Source organism: Hemitrygon akajei, chromosome 7, assembly GCF_048418815.1.
Source record: "Hemitrygon akajei chromosome 7, sHemAka1.3, whole genome shotgun sequence".
In the NCBI taxonomy this organism is placed as follows: domain Eukaryota; kingdom Metazoa; phylum Chordata; class Chondrichthyes; order Myliobatiformes; family Dasyatidae; genus Hemitrygon; species Hemitrygon akajei.
The window spans coordinates 47,318,653-47,341,717 of NC_133130.1; the positions used below are offsets into that span (position 1 = coordinate 47,318,653).

At 42.0% G+C, this 23,065-nt stretch overlaps 1 protein-coding gene and 1 long non-coding RNA gene across 2 annotated transcripts in view; both read left to right on the forward strand.

The window, feature by feature from the left end:
* Positions 1-10,834, forward strand: part of LOC140730418 (uncharacterized) — a 96,383-nt gene extending 85,549 nt beyond the window's left edge. Inside the window, exon 3 of the long non-coding RNA XR_012099595.1 lies at positions 10,347-10,834. This is a non-coding gene — a long non-coding RNA (uncharacterized lncRNA). The remainder of the gene's footprint in view (positions 1-10,346) is intronic.
* A 2,131-nt stretch (positions 10,835-12,965) lies between these two features.
* rab3gap2 (RAB3 GTPase activating protein subunit 2 (non-catalytic)) overlaps positions 12,966-23,065 on the forward strand; it is an 88,693-nt gene continuing 78,593 nt past the window's right edge. Inside the window, exon 1 of the mRNA XM_073050794.1 lies at positions 12,966-13,165. Coding sequence (XP_072906895.1) covers positions 13,069-13,165 — 97 coding nt within the window. The 5' untranslated portion in view covers positions 12,966-13,068. The remainder of the gene's footprint in view (positions 13,166-23,065) is intronic.

Here is a 23,065-nt window from a genome sequence, read left to right on the forward strand (position 1 = left end):
CAACTCTGAGATTTGTCTTCTCCAGATAGCCACGAAACATAGAAAAAACATGGAAGTGAGTACAAAGTGAAAACAGCAAACTTCCCCAGCACAAAAAAAGAATGGCAACATGATCATTAACCCCTGAAATCCCCCTGCACAAAAAACTAATAAAATACAGTAGGATCACCGACCTCCAAACTCCCCTCCCCTGAACAAAATGCAACATAACATCGACCCTAACCCCCCACATATAAAACATAATGAGAACACTGACCCTCCCAAACCACCCCGTCCTGCAGAAAACACAAGAACATCAACACCCAAACCCCCCTCCCTCCATACCAAGAGGAAACAAACCAGAACGGGTGAAAACACAGAATATAAAAATTATAAGTCTGAAAAAGTCCACAGATCATAGTCCAAATTGAAACTGAGTCGAACATCGGCTTGCGCCATGTCTCAAAGTTCCTTCGCCTCGATGCGCTGGGGCTTTGAGCTCGAGCTCGCGCCTGCAAGTGAAGTGCCAGCGGAATGGAAAATAACTGATGTTGTTCCTTTGTTCAAGAAGGGCCACAGGGATGATCTAGGACATTATAGATCAACGAGCTTTACATCAGTGTTAGGGAAATTAATGGAGAAGATTTTTAGCGACAGGATTACTTGTATTTGGAAAATCAGTTACTTACTGGGGATAATCAGCATGGCTTTATGTAGAAAAGGTCCTGTCTTAGAAATATGATAAAATTGTTTGAGGAAGTGATGAAGATGATTGAGGAGGGTAGGGCAGTGGATACAGGAATTTAGTAAATCATTTGACAAGGTCCCTCAGTGCAGGTGGGTCCAGAAGATGAAGTCACTTGTGATCCAGGGCTGGTTGTTAAATTACACACAGATCAGAGAAATGGAAGATGGAACAGATGGAGTGAAACCTGACTCAAGAACATGGTGAGGCCCCAAATCAAAGAAGAGGTGAGATGTTTCCTAGGGACGGTGGCTTATCTGGCTGCTTATCCCTCGACTATCTGCTGCGTCAGCGAAATGAGTGGCTTTGGTCCCACAAGAAGAGGAGTGTTTCCAGAGGCTGAAAAGAATCCTAACTTGTGAGGAGGCCCTGCTGAAGTTTTATTATCTGGAGAGGTTTACTAGGCTGATGCACTCTGGTATGCCTTGGAGCAGTACTACTGCAGACCGTGATGACACATGGCAACTTGTGGCCTGTGACTCAGAAGATTTAACAAGTGCTGAAGCCACCTATGCACAGATAGAGAAAGAGCTTTTTGCCAGTCCATATGCATGTGAAAGGTTCCATCAGTATATCTATGAACAAGCCTTTGAGGTGGAGACAGACCATAAACCACTGGTCTCAATTACGTCCAAATCACTGACTGTCCCATGAGGATACAGCACATGTTGATAAGGCTGCAGAAATATGATGTGAAGATGATCTACTCAACAGGAAAATATATATTTGCAGTTGATGCACTGTCTCAAGCAATCAACAAGAAAGAAAAGAGTGACCAAGAAATTCATGTAGATATACAGGCCCATGTTCCCATGATTGTCACCTCCCTTCCAGTATCTTCCAACAGGACAGAGAAGACTAGGACAGCAGCAGGAACAGATGAAACAATGAAAGTACTCAAAGAGACAATATAGAAAGGATGGCCAGTAACTAAGAATGACTGTCCAGTGTGTATTTGGGATTATTGGGCATGCAGAGCTGAACAATCAGTGGTGGAAGTTGTCTTCAAAGGGAACAGGTTTATGATTCCAGTGAACACAATGCAAGGAAATGCTCCAGGAGATACTGTACTTGGTGAGGAAAAATGTAAACAAAATGTTTGTGAAGTAATGTACTGGGCAAAAATGAACCAAGACATCAGCCAGACCATTCCTTCATGTGAGATCTGTCTTACCTACAGACCAAAGAAGCAAGCAGAACCAGGCAGGGCATACTTCAGAGTTGGAGAAGATTTGTTTGAATGTAATGGGAACAGTCACATTGTTGTATCAGACTACTTTTCCAATTACCCAGCGGTTGCAACATTGCAATCAACATCCAGCAAAGCAGTCATCACCTTCTTGAAAACTGTGCTTGCAAGGCAGGCAGTTCCATATGAAGTGTATCAGACAATGGTCCACAATTTTCGAGCAGTGAATTTGAGTCCTTTGCCAATGACTGGGGGTTTCAACATATAACTTCAAGCCCCCCCCATCACCCAAAATCCAACAGCCTGGCAGAGAGTTCAGTCAACGTAGTGAAGGGTCATGTGAAGAAAGTGCAAGATGGACGAGAAGATTTCCACTAAAGTCTGATGATTTACAGAAGTGTGCCACTGCAGAATGCCCTTTTACCACCCAAATGCTAATGCACTAACCTTCCAAGTGCATGAAAACTTGTTGACCCCTAAGAGCACAAAAGGTCAAATTGGCTAAAGTAAAAGGGAAGGAGAAACAGAAACAGTATCATGACACAACTGCAAAAAGCCTACCAGTCCTGAAGCCTGAAGATCAAGTGCGAATCCAAATTTCTGGCACATGGTCCATGCAAGGATATGTGTAAGAGGAAATTGCACCACATTCCTACGAGATCTAGATGGAGCGAGGAACTTCTCCAAGAAGGAAATGTGTGAATCTACAAACACAGCTCCAACCCATGAACTTACTGATGCCTTGCCTCACTTCTAAAGACTATATGTCTATTTCCTGAGTAAATATAGATGCAAAAAAATTCACTTAATATCTCCCCCATCTCTTTCGGCTCCACACATTGATTACCATTCTAATCCTCCAGAGGACCAACTTTATCCCTTGCTATCCTTTTGCTATTAATATATCTGTGGAAGCCCCAAGGATTCTTCTTTACATTCTCTGCAAGGGCAACCTCATGCCTTCTTTTTGCCTACCTGGCTTCCTTCATAAGTGTTCTCTTGCATTTTTTATACTCCTCAAGTACCTCATTTGTTCCTGCCTGCCATGCACCTCCTTCATGTTCTTAACCAAGACCTCAATATCTTATTTTTAAGGTAGCTTATTTTTATTCTTTCTTTCTTCTCTTCTAATATTTGTATATCTGTGCACTTGTAATACTACTGTCACACTGTAATTTCCTTTGGGATCAATAAAGTATTGATTAAAGTATTGAGGGCTATGAGTAACCCTAGGTAATTTCTAAGGTAAGGACATGTTCGGCACAGCTTTGTGGGTCAAAGGACCTGTATTGTGCTGTAGGTTTTTCTATGTTTCTATGTTCTATGTATCTATCTATCCACCCATGTAAGATCTCTCAAAAAACAAGGTTCCTTAAACCTATTATCCTTGCCTTTCATTCTGATAAGAATGTACAGACTCCGTACTCTTAAAATTACATTTTTGAAGGTCTCTCACTTACCAAGTACACCTTTGCCAGCAAACAATCTGTCCCAATTGCCAGATCCTTTCTGATACCATCAAAATTGGCCTTTCTACAATTAGAAATCTCAACCCGAGAACCAGATCTATCCTTTTCCATAATTACCTTGAAACTAATGGCATTATGATCACTAGTTGGAGATCTAGTATTGCACTTTCTCTCACTGGGACATCTACAGTATGCACTGATTAAGGAAATTTTCCTGAACACATTTGACAAGCTCTTTCCCATTCATTCCTTTTATAGTATGGGATTCCCAGTCAATATGAGCAAAGCTAAAATCACCTATTATCACACTCTTATGTTTCCTTCAACAGTCTGCAATCTCTCTAGAAGTGTACTGTGTTTAATCCCATGGACTGTTGGGTGGTTTATGAGATAATCCCATTAACATGGTCATACCTTTCTTATTCCTTAGTTCTGTCCATAAAGCCTTGCTAGACAGGCTCTCCAGTCTGTCCTGACTGAACATTGCCCTGACACATACTCTGACTACTAATGCTGCCCCATCCCCTGTAGTGTATTTAATATTTCAGTAATATTTGAGAGATATTGTCAATATATTGTTTGATTAAGCATTCTTTATTAACATAATTTATTATGGGTTATATTTAAAAAAGCACATGAATGGCATATGTCAAATGTGAGTGCCTCACAAAAGAAAATCTAAGTAGACAAAACATATCCTGCCGTGTTCAAGGTGTTCAAGTTTAAAAAAGCGTGCACGTGTTTCTTTGGAAGGGAGAGAGATAGCCGAGTTTTTAAAAAAGGCAGAAAACTGATGAAATTATCAAGCAACACACACAAAATGCTGGTGGAACACAGCAGGTCAGGCAGCATCTATAGGGAGAAGCACTGTCGACGTTTCAGGCCGAGACCCTTCGTCAGGACTAACTGAAAGGAAAGATAGTAAGAGATTTGAAAATAGTAGGGGGAGGGGAAAATGCGAAATGATAGGAGAAGACTGGAGGGGGTGGGGTGAAGCTGAGAGCCGGAAAGGTGATTGGCAAAAGGGATACAGAGCTAGAGAAGGGATAGGATCATGGGACGGGAGGCCTAGGGAGAAAGAAAGGGGGAGGGGAGCACCAGAGGGAGATGGAGAACAGGCAGAGTGATGGGCAGAAAGAGAGAAAAAAAAGGAGGGGGGGGAAGCTAAATATATATGGGATGGGGTAAGAAGGGGAGGAGGGGCATTAACGATAGTTAGAGAAGTCAATGTTCATGCCATCAGGTTGGAGGCTACCCAGCCGGTATATAAGGTGTTGTTCCTCCAACCTGAGTGTGGCTTCATCTTGACAGTAGAGGAGGCCATGGATAGACATATCAGAATGGGAATGGGATGTGGAATTAAATTATCAAGCAATCTGTATAGCCATGGGCTCATCAACAGCGAGTACCAGGTAAAGATAATAATAGTAATAATAAATATAGCAAATTCAATAAACACACTATGCCTATATAAACATACTCTTTTGGCATAATATCTTGGTCCAAAACCGATCTGGAAAATTTACAAAGAAAAGTAAGAACTGAAATGACAAATTTTAGAAAACATTATGTACGCTTCAACGTGCTTGGATTAATACTACTTAGGACAGAAGGGGTAAGAGGAATAACAGGCAGTAAAAATCTACACAACAGTCAGATAAAACTTCTGAGGATGTACTTTCATAAACAAAAACAGGTTTCAGCACTCCACGTGAGCATAACCAATTCTGATAAAAAGTATACACCAAAGTTCAAAGTACATACATTTATTATCAGAGTACATACACGTCAGCACGTACAACCCTGAGATTCTTTTTCCATGGGTATACTTGGCAAATCTATAGAACAGAAGCTGTAAACTGTAAACATCAGATACAATAAAATGTAAACAAACTGCAAATGCAGATGTAAATACTGTAAATAGCAATAAACTTAAATGAGTGCATGGCCCAGGAAAAATGAAGAAATGATCACTATTGAAGAAAAAGTTAACCAATGGATGAGCATGAACCTCCATGGAAGATATCCCTGCAATCTGAACCGACTAGATGTTGACAAGGAAGCAATGAATGCCTCGCTCAGAGTGGGAGACATCATTCCAGAAACAGAAGGGTTCCCTGTGGCAATACAGGGCCAAATGGTTGACACAAAAAAAAATCAAAAATACATAATAAAAGATCAACAAATTCAAGATGATAAATGTAGAAAATGCCAAAGAAAACCAGAAACAATCAAAGACATTACAGGATCCTGTAGCAGTTTAACACAAGCCTGATCTAGTTTTAGAGTCAGAATACCACAAATTACATTATGACTGATCAGTAATTACAGATGGGACAATCCATAATATCCGTCTGCATATAATAATACAGGACAAACAAGCAAGAACAACTTACTTAATAGATATAGCCATTCCAAACACACAAAACTTCCAGAAATCAATAAGTGAAAGACACCAGAAACATGCTGAATTAAAAGCAGAACGTGAAAGACTTTAGAACATGAACAGGTTATACATTGAGCCAATAGTAATATCAAAGCCTGTCCAGTTCCTTACACCATCTGCGATAAAGCAGCCAGTGAACTAGATCATATGGAGGCTGAACAAAGTTTTTTCCAGCTTGATTGGACAATGCCAGTGGTTCCAGTAGCCAAGAAGATTAGGTCTGTCAGGATCTGTGGTGATTTTAAGGTCACCGTAAACCCAGGACTAAAAGTAGATCAATACCTATGCCTAGAATAGTAGATACCTTTACTAAAGTTTCTGGAAGGAAATACTTCAGCAAGGTGAACTTAGCTGAGGCCTACCTAGAGAAGGAGATGGAAGAAAATTCCAAAGTATTTCTCACAATAAACACTCACAAATGACTTTTGAAGTAGCATCTGCACCTGCACACTGGCAGAAAGTGATGGAACAGGTGCTGCAAGGCTGCTCAGGCACCCAGTATTACCTGGATGACATCATTGTTTCTAGTCAGGATCACAAGGAACATCTCCAAAATCTGAAGACAGTGATAAAAGATTGGAAAATTATGTTCTCGGAGCACAATGTAAAACCTGCGAATTCTTTAAACCAAACATCACATACAGTGGTCACACCGTTGATGCACAAGGTTCACACAAATGTGCTGAGCAAATTCAAGCACTGGTGGATGTCCCAAGCCCAAAGAATGTGTCACAGTTGTGGTCCTTTTTAGGATTTGTCTATTACTATAACAAGTTCCTTCCAATCCTGGCTACTGTGCTCCACCCTTGAACTCACTACAGATTGAGAAGAAATAGCAGTGGACAAAGCAGAGTGAGGTAGCTTTCTAAAAGGCAAAGGAAATCAGAATTAGAATCCAAATCAGAATCAGGTTTATTATCACCGGCATATTACGTGAATTTGTTAACTTAGTAGTAGCAGTTCAATGCAATACATAATATAGAAGAAAAAAATATATATAAATAAGTAAATCTTATTCAATATACTTTATACAGTATATGTGTATTGAATAGATTAAAAATCATGCAAAAAAGAGAAATAAATATATTAGAAAGAAGTGAGGTAGTGTCCAAGGGTTCAATGTCCATTTAGGAATTGGATGGCAGAGGGGAAGAAGCTGTCCCTGAATCACTGAGTGTGTGCCTTCAGGCTTCTGTACCTCCTACCTGATGGTAACAATGAGAAAAGGGCATGCCCTGGGTGCTGGAGGTCCTTAATAATGGACGCTGCCTTTCTGAGACACAGCTCCTTGAAGATGTCCTGGGTACTTTGTAGGCTAGTGCCCAAGATGGAGCTGACTAAATTTACAACCCTCTGCAGCTTATTTCGGTCCTGTGCAGTAGCCCCTCCATACCAGACAGTGATGCAGCCTGTCAGAATGCTCTCCACGAGACATCTATAGAAGTTTTTGAGTGTATTTGTTGACATACAAATCTCTTCAAACTCCTAATAAAGTATAGCTGCTGTCTTGCCTTCTTTAACACGTTGGGACCAGGTTAGATCCTCAGACATCTTGACACCCAGGAACTTGACACTGCTCACATTCACCACTTCTGATCCCTCTATGAAGATTGGCATGTGTTCCTTCATCTTACCATTCTGGAAAGCCACAATCAGCTCTTTCATCTTCATAACATGATGAGTGCTGGGTTGTTGCTGCGGCACCATTCCACTAGTTGGCATATCTCACTCCTGTAAGCCCTCTTGTCACCACCTGAGATTCTACCAACAATGGTTGTATCATCAGCAAATTTATAGATGGTATTTGAGTTATGCCTAGCCACACAGTCATGGGTATATAAGGAGTAGAACAGTGGGCTTAGCACACACCCCACCAGTGTTGGTTGTCAGTGAGGAGGAGATATTATCACCAATCCACACAGATTGTGGCCTTCTGGTAAGGAAGTTGAGGATCCAATTGCAGAGGCAGATACAGAGACCCAGGTTCTGTAACTTCTCAATCGGGATTGTGGGAGTGATGATATTAAATGCTGAGCTGTAGTTGATGAACAGCATCCTGACGTAGGTGTTTGTGTTGTCCAGGTGGTCTAAAGCCATATGGAGAGCCATTAAGATTGCATCTGCCATCTGTCAGTGGTGACATCAGATGCTGTGCTCACACATGGTAAATGTAGATGCAGTAATGTCACATGAGTGTTGAAAATGAACTCCTCCCTATAGCCTTTGCTGCACATTCACTTACCTCTGCTGGGGGGCCGGACAGTCCGGCTTTTGAACACTCTGTCCTCTGTCCAGCGCCACCTCGAGCCAGATGTTAATTTGTCCTCCTTTTTTGAGTCTGACTAAAAAACTTAGATAAATTACCTCAGATATACTTAGAACAGTGGGAACTGAAAGCTATAACAACTGTTAAGGTATTTTTATTATATGTAGTTGCTATTGTCATCACTGCTGCTGACGCAGTGTCCGAGTCAGGTCAGCGCGTCCGAGAGGGTCAGTCTGCCCAAGGCCGCCACCGCAGTGGAGAGTGGTTGACTTTTTTGATCTTGTTTCAAGCCCCTAAGAAAATGCCAAAAAGAAAGCCTATATTTAACCATGAATGGGCCAAAGAATTTGGATTTATTGCTAAAAGCAGAAAAGATGACTTTCATGTTTTTTGTACACTATGCCATTGTGATGTGGAGATTAAGGGGAAAAGTGCAGCTGAATGACACGCTACTACAGATAAACATAAAGTTAACACTCGTACTGCTGGTATGTCATCATTGTTATCATTTTTCTCCCCAGCTCGATCAACTCAAGATGACAAAATCTTGGCTGCAGAACTGTGTAAAGTGTATCATACTGTGAAGCATCATCAGTCATACAGAAGTGTTGATTGTGGAGTAAAAGTTGACAAAGAAATATACAGCGACTCATTAATAGTGAAAGGTGTAACATGTGGGAAAACTAAAGCAAAAGCTCTGTGTGAAAATATTCTAGCACCGTATTCTGTATAAAAGCATGTGGAGTATATCAAAGAACATGGCTTGCCCTTTTCAGTAGCAACTAATGCTTCTTATAAAGGTGCAACACCATGTTTCCCAATACTTGTGAGATACTTTCATTTTGAGAAGGGAGTGCACCATGTGTTACTTGACTTTTACAGTGATAACAACGAATCATCAGAGGACATAACAAATCAGCTACTGGTTAAACTAGAGATGTCAGGTCTGGATCTGAGTAAAGTGTCTGCATACACTGCTGACAACGGAAGTGTAAGCTATATAAACACAATAGTGTTTATAAAAAACTGAGAGTGGCTCAGAAGAACATGATTGCTGCAAATTGTCTGGCCCATATTTTGCACAATGCAACAAGATTTGCTTCAGGAAAACTGGAAATTGATGTTGAAAATATTGTGCTCAAAGTGTACAACCATTTCAGCATCTCAGCTTAAAGAACAGCACAGCTAAAGGAATTCTGTGAATTTGTGGATGTTGATAATTGTAATCTGCTACGGCATGTTGTGACTAGATGGCTCTCCCTTTTGCCATCTATTGACAGAATACTTCAGTGCTGGGAAGTCCTAAAAAGTTATTTTTACTTCACTTTATTGTCACCAAACAATTGATACTAGAGCGTACAATCATCAAAGTGATATTTGATACTGCGCTTCGCGCTCCCTGGAGTACAAATCGAAGTAAATATACTAAAAATTTGAGTTATAAATCATAATTAGAAAATAGAAAAGGGAAAGTAAGGTAGCGCAAAAAAAAAATCCCAGAGACAGGTCCGGATATTTGGAAGGTATGGCCCAGATCCGGGTCAGGATCTGTTCAGCAGTCTTATCACAGTTGGAAAGAAGCCATTCCCAAATCTGGCCGTACGAATCTTCAAGCTCCTGAACAAAAAGTGTGTTTTCAGAGTCTAGGTGAGGAGGAGTGCCCCAAGGTGCTTTGGAGATGAAGGAAATGCCTGTGAATCGTCAGAGATCTATTTCTTCTTCCTCAGTTATACTCTTAAATTGTTCTCAGACACTATTGAAGCACTAGAAGCCAAGTCATTCAGCATAATTTCAGTATTTAAGCTAATGGCTGAACTGAAAAGCAAACTTGAGAGAAGAGTAAAGGACTGTTATTTTTTTGGCTTTGCAGTGAACACCAAGCTTAGCCAGCTTACCCCTGATGTGTCTAAGAAATGTAAAGCAGACTTCATTGTTTTCTATGAAAGAGTCAGAAAGTACTTAAGTGACAGTTATGACTTCTCTGAAATCAGCTTTCATAACAAAGCGTCAAAATTGAGCCTAATGAGTGCCATACCTTTTGGAGAATTCTGTGACGCAGTCAAGGCTTGTAACCTTCAAGATATTGATATGGATGAATGATATGAAGAGTATGGGGTTGTGGAGGCAATTATCAATACTCCTGAGATGGTAGATAGCCATAATGAAGAACGTTATCTCAAGCTGTTCAGTAAATCTGAGGTCTCTTTTACAAACCTGAAGGTGAGAGCTTGTATCTTCTCTATTCCATGCAGCAATGCTCACACAGAACAAGTTTTTTCAATGATGACTTCAGCTTGGAGAAACCGTCTGCAAGTGGACTTAGTCGAAGTAGAGCTCTAAATATGTAACAACTTCTCAGAAGAGTGCCCAGCCATGTATAAAAACCTTCTGACCAACAGAAAACTCCTGGAGATGGCAAGTAAAGGGCAGAAATACAAAATATGGACATCCATACCTGGCAGTCCATGGTAGGATACTTCCTTTAGTTTGTGAAGTAAGTTAATTTGGTTAGCATGTCTGCTTCAGCAGGAGTAAAAATGAATATTCATTTCTTTCAGTTCTTTATTTATACTGTATGAATGCATGTATGTAATATGCAGAATGATGAATCATTGGAATAGGAAAAAGGGCTCTGGCAGGAAATCACTGATTAATAATAAAATAGCTAGGTTTATGCTGGATTTATATAGGCAAGAAAGTATCATGTTAGAATTTTCATTTAATAAAATATCTAAAGTAATCATCTGTTTGCATTTGTTGTTTTTGCAATACGGTTTAAATTTTATTAAAATTTTTTTTTGAAACACACTGTATATATATATATATGGTAACCTATGACTACGTATGCAATGTCCTCCTTTTTGGAAATTTGGAAATTGCCACTGCAGATATTTGGAAACTGCAGATATAAAATTCACCCAGATTGACAGAGTAAGTCTGGTTTGGGGTGTAAAGTGTTTCAACTATTTGTATGGGAAAGAGTTTACCCTCATTACTGATCATCAACCTCTGGTGTCCCTTTGCAGTCCTAGAAAGGTGTTCCACTAACAGCAGCAGTTTGAATGCAGAGATGGGCTCTGATTCTTGGAGGGCACAGTTACAAGATTAAATTCAAGAGGACATCTAATCATGGAAATGCTAATTGATTGTCCTGTTTACCCTTGGAAAAGGAAATATCAGAAAACTTTACAAAAGAGGTTACTTCTCTTGATGTATTTTCCCTAATGCAAATTGAAATTCTCTATTCTGGCAGAGGTGATTCAAAGACAAACCAGGGAAGGCTCCACACTCGCTCAGGGCTACATGGCCACCCAGAATGTGTAGCAGAAATTCCAGTTCCCTCACTTTTACCAGCGCCGGGATGAACTTGGCTCTGATGGGGGTTGCCTTATGTGGGTATTGAAAGTTGTTGTACCTGAAGCTGAGAGCTAAAGTCTTGGAGGAGCTATGTCAACAAGGCATGGTCGAAATGAAAGCATTGGTTCGAAGCTATTTCTGGTGCCCTGGGATCAATCAGCAAACTGGAAATTTTGCCACGTACTGTTCAGAATGGCAATGTCCAGAAGATGCCAAGAGCAGTGCCTCTCATCTCCAGCCCTGGGAATGACCTGCATTGCCCTGGCAGAATGACACCTCCCCCCCCCCTCCCCCGTCAGGAAAGACATTATCCCACTAGATTAAGAAATCCACCACGGTATTTAAATCTTTAGGTCTTAATGGGACAACTTAATATTTCCCATGTTGTGGATATATATATATGGAGCAATATGTTACATATTTGAGATGCATTCTATATTGAGCTGGAGTTTATAGCTAAGCAGGGAGGAATTTAGTGTATTTAATATTTCAGTAGTACTTGAGCAAAATTGTAAATATACTGCTTGATTAAGCATTTTGATTGTTTACATAATTCATTACGGGTTTCATGTACAGTATGATGTACATGTAGCATACGTCATTACACCATTATGTTATATGTGAACGCCTCACTAAAGAAAATCTACGTAGAGGAAACGTATCCCGGCTCCTGTGTTTTTCTTTCGGTTATATTCTGAAGTTACAAAACATAACATCCTCCTTTAATTACCTTCCCTCCGCCCGCAATGTCACGTCTAAAATAACGGACCCCCGGACACATTTAGATCGACACTCTACATGGAGGAATGGAGTGATGTGAACCATATAGGCAGGAGGATTTAGTTTAGGTTGACATCAAGATCGACGCAGACATGATGAACCATAATGACTGTACCTGAGCTGCACTGATTTGTGTAACGAGGTCCATGTTTTATTCTAAAATCAAATGGTGCATTCTACTTATAAAATCTTTAACACACGACAGAAATTTGCAAGTTCTAAAACTCCATAACAAAAGCATTAAGTGTTCATTCGAAGGCATTTTAATTATAAAATGTAGACTCTGTTAAATCTTCTGTTAATGGTTGTTCAGTTTTGCTAAACTGGAATACGCAGCATGTTTCCACGCTTTCACTCATTCACAGGATATCTGAAAATGACGTACATTCAATTACCTAAAACGTCGTGCATTTGAAAGAGTCCCGCATCTGGTTTAACCGTTAGTCCAAATGTGGTCTAGGGACCAGATGTTGGACGATCAGGATTTTTTTTTAGGAACACGAGCAGATGCTGTAAATCCAGAGCAACACACACAAAATGCTGGAGGAACGCAGCAGGTGAGGCAGAATCTATGGAAATTTATAAACATTTGACATTTCGTGCCGACAAACACTTTCCAAGTAAATGAATCATAAGGATTGAGGAACTATTGGATGTCGGACTGTGGAAAACCAGGGACAGTTTAGGAGAGAAACCCTAAACCGAGCGCGCCTGCGTAGTTGGCCGAGCAGCGCATGCGTATTAACGTTTACTGGGAGCGTTGCTGCGGCCACAACAGAGCCCGGGGGAGGAGGCAAAGAACAGAGAGTCGACCGTGGCACTGCTGCCGCCACCGCCATGTCCTGCAGCCTGCTGCATTTCTGCTCCTTCCAGGATCTCAGGGTCATCCACAATTTCCTTTTCCCGCAACAGAAGGAGGAGGCGAAGGCCGGCGGTAGGTGACGGCTTGGTGATCGGGGGCCCGGGCTCGGCGTATGGGAAAGGGGTTTATAGCCTGCGAGACAGAACTGAGCTGGCATCTTCCCCCTGGGTTGGCAGACTGAGGGTTCACGCCCCAGTTACGACTTGAGCTCCTTTCCTTTGCTGGCACTCCATTACCCAGTGAGCGCCGCCTGTCAGAAGCGTCATTTCACAGAGCTGCTCGTGTGAAAGGCCCCCAAACACTTGCTGACATTTCCTGGCTGTTGATTATTTCCACATTGCTGTTTGTTGGGGTTTGCTGTATGCAAGGGCTTTGGGATCTCTATTCTTACATTAAAGGTTGCCAATAAAGGTTTTATTTCCCATTGGAGAAACTGGAGATGGGGAAGAGGGAGAGCTCAAACATCTTGTGATGTAATCATGCAGTTTATGGTGAAATCAAAACCTTTGGGCCTTGTTTTTGATCAGGTTTACTTCTACATTTGGATTACTTCTACAGACCATTCTACGTCTGCTCATTCAGAATCGGGTTTAATATCGCCGCCATATGCCGTGAAACTTCTTAACTCAGCGAAAGCAATATATACATGACAAATAAGTATAGAGAACAAACCCGAATCACATTAAGTTTATGTATGTCTGTTAAATATATAAGTTAAAATAAGTAGTGCAGAATCAGAAATTAAAAAAAAAGTAGTGAGGTAGTGTTCATGGGTTCAATGTCCGTTTAGAAATCGGATGGCAGAGGGGAAGAAACTGTTCCTGAATCGTTGAGTATGTGTCTTCAGGCTTCTGTAACCTCCTTCCTGACAGTAATAGTCTGAAGAGGGTATGTCCTGGGTGGTGGGGATCCTTAATGATGGACGCTGCCTTCCTAAAGCACTGCTCCTTGCAGATGTCTTGGATACTCCTGAGGCTGGTACCCATGATGGAGCTGACTAATTTTACAAGTTTTTGCAACTTACTTCGATCTCGTGCAGTAGCCCTCCCACCCCCTCTCCCATACCAGACAGTGGTGCAGCCAGCCAGAATGCTCTCCACGGTAGAAGTTTTCTAGTGTTTTAGTTGACAAACCAAATCTCCTCAAACTCCTAATGAAATATAGCCACTGTCTTGCATTCTTTATAGCTGCATCAATATGTTGCCTCCAGGTTAGGTCCTCAAGAGATTTTGACACCCAGGAACTTGAAATTGCTTACTCTCTCCTCTTTTGATCTCTATGAGGATTGATTTGTGTTTCCTTTACTGTGAACATGTACCCTGAATGCATTTGTTCTACTTAGTTTACATCCTCACTTGCCCCAGTGGGTTCAGTCACTCTCCAGGATGGTGTTGCCTCATCTGACATTTAGCCCACAATTGGAGTCTGCAAAAAAAAAAACTTGGAGATCAGAGTGGGTGAGAGTGGCGGGGTGGATGACATAGTAGCAGAATTCGGCTACTTGGCCCATCATTCGCTCTGCCAGATGTGATGATCCTGGCACAAGATACTGCTGTATTTGGCCAACCCTGGGTGCAGACTTGTTGATGCTACTTTGATTGTCAGTAGTAGAGGCAATCTGCCAACAAGAGAGTCAGGAGATACAGCTGGCCCCTGGAGCTCAATGTTGCTGTAGGTTCTTTGGGCCAGCAATGCAATGTGAGTTATGAGGTTGGCTAACAGCTCTTGGTGGACAGTTGTTGCAGTGCAAACAACTGAATAATTATTTACTAAGTACTGTATTTGTTTATCATACAGGAAATTACCTTGAAATTAGTATGCACCGGCAGTGCTGGTTGTTGATCTTAAATGAACAATGATGGAAATGGTTTGATATTTAGTACATGAAAAGTAAAAACTTAAAATGAATGCAGTGTGATCTAACCCTTTAATTTTGGGTAAAAATTGCAAAAAAAAATTCATTTACTACAGTAAATAATTGCATTGTGGAATGTTGGCAAAAGCTTATCAAATTTTCTTTAGAGGGAGTATCTAAAGCATGTCTGTTGCCCCTATATTTACAGTGCCTTGAAACAGTATTCAGCCCCCATAACTATTTTCACATTTTACTCTCTAATTTTTCAAATTTAAAATGTATTGAAATATGAGTTTTGATCTAATTTACAAAACATTGTGCATTATGCCAAATTAAAAGAAAAATTCCAAAACCTGTCAACAATTTACTAATGTTATGACCTCAGCCCCCTCCTTTGTGAGAATTGCAAGAGAGAGAGAGAGAGAGAGCCTTACGGTTTGGAATGTGGGCTGGTCGCTCAACAAGACAAAAGCCTTGGACATAGCCATTGTCTTGGGAGACACCTTTGTGGAATAAGGAACTGGCCTACGTACAGACCCTCAGGGCAAGGTGAGATGGGTGATGGGGGAAAGATTGCCTCGCCCCCCCGACCCTGATGGACATCGACAACCCTGCCAGTCCAGATAAAAGGTGGGCTGCCGAGGCGGGGCCTCAGACGCACCAAGGAGACACACGAAGAAGACACGATAGTGCTTCCCGTCGGAGCGGGAAGCCATTTTGAAGGAAGCCATGTGCGTTAGATTCCGGATCGGGAGTCTGTGGCTGGAACCAAAGGACAAACCGTTTTAACTAACAACAGGGATTTGCTTCGCAAAGACGACGGGCAAGTGTTCCTTCTCTCTCTATCCAACATGTGAAATGTCAGCGGTTCCCGAAACGGGGAAGCCTGCAGACTTTGAGTGACTCTTATACCCAATTGGACTCAGTATCCCCTAGACAACGATAGAGCTCATTTTTGATTGATTATTACTACACCTTTGCTTTAGATTGAGTTTTGACGATGTATATGATCTGAATGTTTTGTAGTAACCATATGTTTGTGCCCCTTTATAAATAAAAACGTTTGGAAATAGTAGCACCAGGCTTCAGCGGACCTATCTATCTTTGCTGGTAAGTCACCCGGTTACTGGGGAACGTAACAAGTGGGGTGTTCGTCCCGGGTTTGAAACAAAAGGGGAGGGTCAGTGGATCGGGCTGTAAGACCAAACTTAAATCTGGTTACACAGGTAGCCAGACAGGAAACCAGCAAAGATGGATGTGGGTGAATTTATGAGAAACCCGACTGTAGAGGCGCTAGGCACGACTACCAAATCAGACTTGGTAAATCTGGCAAAGGGGTTAGACCTCGCAGAGGTGAGGTCATCAATGAAAAAGCAGGAAGTGCGAAGGGCCATAAATCAGTATTACATTGGGAAGAAGGTGTTTGCAGCTGAGGATGTGGAAAATATCCCCGAAAAGAGATTAGCGAGTGGGGCAGAAAAAGGATTCATCCCCTCTATATTTACTACGCTAACTTCCTTCAGGTGCAATACTGTATATTACCTTACCAGCTCATGTAATTTGTTAAATCGGAGGATCAACTGTTTTTAATGAATTCATAAGAATAAATACCCCCTCTCTCCGTGAATCTAGACCAAAGCAAAATGAGGACAAAAGAGCATTCAAGACAAGTCAGGGAAATGATAATAGAGAAGAACAAATCTGAGGAGGGTGCAAGACCATCTGAAAGGCACTGAACATACTTAGGAGTTCAGTGCAGTCTGTTGTGAAAAAGTGGAAAAAATATGAAACCACAGACACACTGCCTGGTCACACTGACACAAGGTCAGGCTGCCCTCTAAACTTAGTCGCAGGAGAAGAATGGCACTTGTCAGAGAGTCTACTGTGACGCCAACAGTCACTCTGGGTGAGAGCAGAAGTCAGTGGCTGCAACTGGAGATGAAGTTCATGGCTCCACAATCTCTAAGGCCTTGCTCAAAAATGGGTAATTATTGAAGAGTGGCAAAGGAAGAAGCCCTGGCTTTAAAAATGCATAATCTTGCCTGTAAAGACTTTGCAAAGTGTCACTTCAAAGGTAAGATATGGAAGAAGGTTTTGTGGTCGGATGAGACTAAAGTGGAACTTTTTAGCCTCAACACTAAGTGGCACATGTGGTGTAAGTCTAATACTATGCATCAGCCAGGTAACACCGTCCCTAGTATAAAGTACGGTGGAGGTGGCATCATACTCTGGGGATGCTTTTCAGCAGCAGTGACTGGAAATCTGGTCAGGATTGATGGGCTGGTGAGTGCTGCTAGATACACAGAGATCCTGCTAGCCTCTGCCAGAGCAAACATGGAGTGAATTCAGATGAAGAAAATTGATGTCCTTGAATGGCCCAATTCAAGTTTTAACCTTAACCCGATTGGATGTTTCTGGCAAGACCTCAAGATTGCTCCCACCTCCGCTCCCCAACTGTCCTGACACAGCTTGAGCAATTTTGCAAGGTGGAATGGGCAAATCTTATTCCATTGTGTTGTACGAAACCAATAAAGACTTTTCCAAAAGGACTACAGGCTGAAATAGCTGTGAGAGGTGGTTTGACTAAGTACTGAGCAAAGGGGTGGGGGTGAATCCTTTTGAACTACTGACATTTTAGTGTTTGAAGTTTTAAGTTTTCATGCTTTTCAATTTTCCCTGTTTTAGGAGCTACCATGAAAAAAGGAGCATGTGATTCACAAATTAAAATTCTCAGTTAAGTTGATCAAAATCCCTGGTTTGAATACTCATTTATGTGAACAAGTGGTTGAGGGCTGAATACTTTACAAGGCATTGTATTTAGATTCTTGTATATATAAATTAAATATTGACATGTTAATGGAGCAAGGTGCTTCAAGTTGTAAGTCTAAGGTACATGTTAAGAATGCAGGACAAGGTCATACAGATCCTCAAAAGCTGCTCCAGCTTTTCAAGACCGACCCTCTACCTACTCCAGTTTCTTGCTAGATTCCAGTATTTACTAGATTAATCTAACTAAATAATTTGGCATTTGCAGTTCTTCCAAAGATTCATTTAAAAAAAATCTTAATCTCAGTCCTAAGGAGTCAACTACTTATCAAAAAAGAGTAAGAGTTTGCCCCTTAGGGCAAAATTCCATGGTGTAAGTTGGCTATTTTGGACCAAGGTGAACAGAAATATATTATTGTGTGAGTGTTGCAAGACGATGCCTCCTGGTTTTCTAGTTGGAGAAAACAGATTCTTGATATCAATCCTAAGACCTTCTAAGCATCTTGTATGTGTTAGGATCACCCTCGTTCTTCCAAATTCCATTGATTGTCAGCCAGTTTTAATTTCTCGGAATAAAGCAACTTTTCATCTCAAAAATCAAGTAAATTGTGCTGCACATTCCACAAAACATTTCTTAATTGGTAAATTAGTTTATTATTGTCAATATTGAGGTACAATGGAAAAGCTTATCTTGCAGACCATCCATAGCTCATTACATTTACAATTATATTACAACAGTGCATTAAAGTTGCACAACGTAAAACCCGTGTGGGATAGTGTTACAGTTATCAAGACTCTGTAATTGTATACAATAAGATACAAGGCCAAAATGAGGTTGATTGTGAGGTCAAGAGTCAATCTTATTGTACTAGAGAATCATTCAACTGTGTTATAACGATAGGATACAGGCTGTTCTTGAGCCTGGACAGTTTCTTTGAATCCTGAATCTTTCTTTGGATTCAGAGATGAAAAAAAATATGGTAAAGCATGGATTCACCAAATCTGTGAGTAGCCATTACACTTGTGCTTCAGTTCCCTTACAGTAAAGATTAATTGGCACTTGCCTTTCAAATTGCTTCATTGTATACACGTTAACTTTATGCAAATAGTGATACCAATATTTCCCTTTGTACTTAACCCTAGTGTGTAATCTTCCATTATTTAAGAGTCTTTGGGTGAAGTCAATTATATAGATAATAAGCTGAGGGACAACCTGTAACAGATATTCGTACAATTTTCTGATATTTAACAGTTCCTCTATCCATATTGACATATTGCCCTGATTTCATGCAACCTTGTTCTGTAATAACCAAACTGTGTGGTGCCTCATTATATACTGACCTGACCTCTACTTTGCTGAGGCCCGGCGCCAACTCTCAGACACATCCTCTTACTTACCCCTCGAACAGGATCCCACTAAGAAACACTAGGCCATTGTCTCCCACACCATTGTCAAACTTATTGAGTCTGGGGATCTCCCATCCACTGCCACCAGCCTCATCATTCCCGTACCCCTTAACTCCAGTTTCTACCTCCTACCGAAAATCCACAAACCAGCTTGTCCAGGTAGACCCATTGTCTCAGCTTGTTCCTGCCACACTAAACTCATATCTGCATACCTCAACTCTGTTTTATCCCCCCAGTTCAGTCCCTTCCAACCTACATCAGTGACCCTCACATGCTCTTGATCTTTTCAAGGATTTCAGGTTCCCTGGCCCCCATCATCTTATTTTTACTATGGATACCCAGGCCCTGTACACCTCCATCCCCCTCCAGGGAGGCCTCAGTTTCTTTCTGGACACCAGACCCAACCAGTTCCCCTCCACCACCACTCTCCTCTGCCTAGCAAAACTTGTCCTTGCTCTAAATAATTTGTCCTTTGGGTCCTCCCACTTCAAACATGGGCACTCGCATTGGTCCCAGCTATGACTGCCTGTTTGTTGGCTATGTGGAACAGTCTATGTTCCAAGTCTACACTGATGCTGGTGACCATCCCGCACTTTTCCTATGCTACATCAATGATTGCATTGGTGCTGCTTCCTGCACCCATGCTGAACTCGTTGATTTCATCCACTTTGCCTCCAACCTCCACCTTGCCCTCAAATTCACCTAGTCCATTTCCAACACTTCCCTTCCCTTTACCGATCTGTCTCTATCTCTGGAGACAACTTATCCACTGATGTCTTTTATAAACCAACAGACTCTCACAGCTACCTAGACTATACCTCATCCCACTGTGCTACTTCTCTCAATTCTTCTATCTCTGCCGCATCTGATCTGATGATGACGCTTTTCATTCTAGAACGAAGGAGATGTCCTCTTTTTTCAAAGAAAGGTGCTTCCATCCTTCCACCATCAATACTGCCCTCAACTGCATCTCTTCTGTTTCACGCACATCTGCTCTTACCCCATCCTGCCACCACACTATGAGGGTTAGGGTTCCTCTTGTTCTCACCTACCACCCCACCAGCCCCCGCATCCAGCACATAATTCTCTGAAACTTCTGCCATCTTCAACAGGATCAACCCCCAAACACATCTTTCCCTCCCCCCAGTTCCTGCTTTCCACAGGGATCGCTCCCTACTCAACTCTCTTGTCCATTCGTTCCTCCCCACTGATTTCCCTCCCAGCACTTATCCTTGTAAGTGGAACAAGTGCTGCACCTGCCCCTACACCTCCTCCCTCATTACCATTTAGGGCCCCAAACAGTCCTTCCAGGTGAGGTGACACTTCACCTGTGAGTCTGTTGGGGTCATAATCTGTGCTCGGTGCTCCTGGTGTGGCTTCTTGTATATTGGTGAGACCCAACGTTGATCGGGAGACTGCTTCACCAAGTATCTACACTCCGTCCGCCAGAACAAGCGGGATATCCCAGTGGCCGCACATTTTAATTCCACTTCCCATTCCCATTCCATTATGTTCTTCCATGGCCTCCTCCACTGCTAGGATAAGGCCACACTTAGGTTGGAGGAACAACACTTTATATTCCGTTTGGGTAGCCTCCAACTGGATGGCATAAACATCAATTTCCCAAACTTCCCGTAATGCCTTCCTCGCCTCCTACTTCTCCGCTTCCCATCCCCTTGTCCCTCTCTCATGTTATCTCCTTGCCTACCTATCTCCCCCGCCTTTTTTCTTTCTTCCACGGCCTTCTGTCTTTTTCACTAATCAACTTCCTAGCTCTTTGCTTCATCCTTCCCCCTCCAAGTTTCACCTATCGCCTGGTGTTTCTCTCTCCCCTTCCCCCCACCTTTCAAATCTACTCCTCAGCTTTTTCTCTCCAGTCCTGCCGAAGGGCTTCGGCCCGAAACATCAACTATACTTTTTTCCCATAGATGCTGCTTGGCCTGCTGAGTTCCTCCAGCAATTTGTGTGTGTTGGTCATTATATACTATTGTTACTTTTTATCTTATTATTTAACTTGCTGAGTTTCATCTTTGGGGGAAAAATTCAGATTTCCCAAACATTGCTTACCTGTAGTAATTTAGTCAAATAGTATTTGATTTGTTACCACATGAATGAGTGAAGAAGGGCAGAGGCAGGATTTGAGAGGACTGGCTTTAAAATGTGCAGAGCAGAGTGAGTGGAAGTTTGGAGCAAAGATGGGGAGAAGGGTGCTTAGAGTACAGATGGGCAGGGGTTTGGGATGGGACTAGGATTGAAAGTAAGAGACTGGAAAGAGCCTAAAGGGCTTGAGCTAAATTGAAGGATAGAACAGGTGACTAGTGGGGTACCGCAAGGCTCAGTGCTGGGACCCCAGTTGTTTACAATATATATTAATGATTTGGACGAGGGAATTAAATGCAGCATCTCCAAGTTTGCAGATGACACGAAGCTGGGCGGCGGTGTTAGCTGTGAGGAGGATGCTAAGAGGATGCAGGGTGATTTGGATAGGTTAGGTGAGTGGGCAAATTCATGGCAGATGCAATTTAATGTGGATAAATGTGAGGTTATCCACTTTGGTTGCAAGAACAGGAAAACAGGTTATTATCTGAACGCTGGCAGATTAGGAAAAGGGGAGATGCAACGCGACCTGGGTGTCATTGTACACCAGTCATTGAAGGTGGGCATGCAGGTACAGCAGGCGGTGAAAAAGGCAAATGGTATGTTGGCATTCATAGCAAAAGGATTTGAGTACAGGAGCAGGGAGGTTCTACTGCAGTTGTACAAGGCCTTGGTGAGACCGCACCTAGAGTATTGTGTGCAGTTTTGGTCCCCTAATTTGAGGAAAGACATTCTTGCCATAGAGGGAGTACAAAGAAGATTCACCAGATTGATTCCTGGGATGGCAGGACTTTCATATGAAGAAAGACTGGATCGACTAGGCTTATACTCACTGGAATTTAGAAGATTGAGGGGGGATCTTATTGAAACGTATAAAATTCTAAAGGGATTGGACAGGCTAGATGCAGGAAGATTGTTTCCGATGTTGGGGAAGTCCAGAATGAGGGGTCACAGTTTAAGGATAAAGGGGAAGCCTTTTAGGACCGAGATGAGGAAAAACTTCTTCACATGGAGAGTGGTGACTCTGTGGAATTCTCTGCCACAGGAAACAGTTGAGGCCGGTTCATTGGCTATATTTAAGAGGAAGTTAGATATGGCCCTTGTGACTAAAGGGATTGGGGGTATGGAGAGAAAGCAGGTACAGGGTTCTGAGTTGGATACTCAGCCATGATCATACTGAATGGCGGCGCAGGCTCGAAGGGCCGAATGGCCTACTCCTGCACCTATTTTCTATGTTTCTATGTATTACTCAATAGAATTAGAGACAATGGCCAGTTTAAAGAAGAAAGGAATTGGTATCTCACTCTCTCCCCCCCCCCCCCCCCCCCACCAAAGCCTGAACACAGAGTAACAGTTGTGGACTTAAGATCAATTATCCAGAGGATGAACATATGGAAAGCATCTGACCCAGATGGTATCTCTGACCCTATCCTTAGCAGTGGGCAGCTCGGAAGGTGGGAGTATTTGCAGACATTTTAAACTCTCCCTGCTTCAATCTGTGGTTCCGACATGCTTTAAGCAGACTACTATCATCCCAGTACTGAAAAAGAAGATAACATGCCTTAACGACTTCCACCTCGGGCTGTGACATTCATAGTTGTGGAGTGCTTTAGGAGGCTAATCATGATATGTATTAACTCCAGCCTTCCAGGCAGCCTCGATCCACTGCAATTTGCCTACTTGTGAAACAGGTCTGTGGAGAACATTATCTCCCTGCCCCTACACTCTCACCTCTGAAGCATCTGGACAGTAATGACACTTGTTTATTGTTAAAATAAACTATTGTTTATTGACTACTACCCTACCTTCAATAGTATAATCCCAAGCAAACTCATCTCTAAACTCCG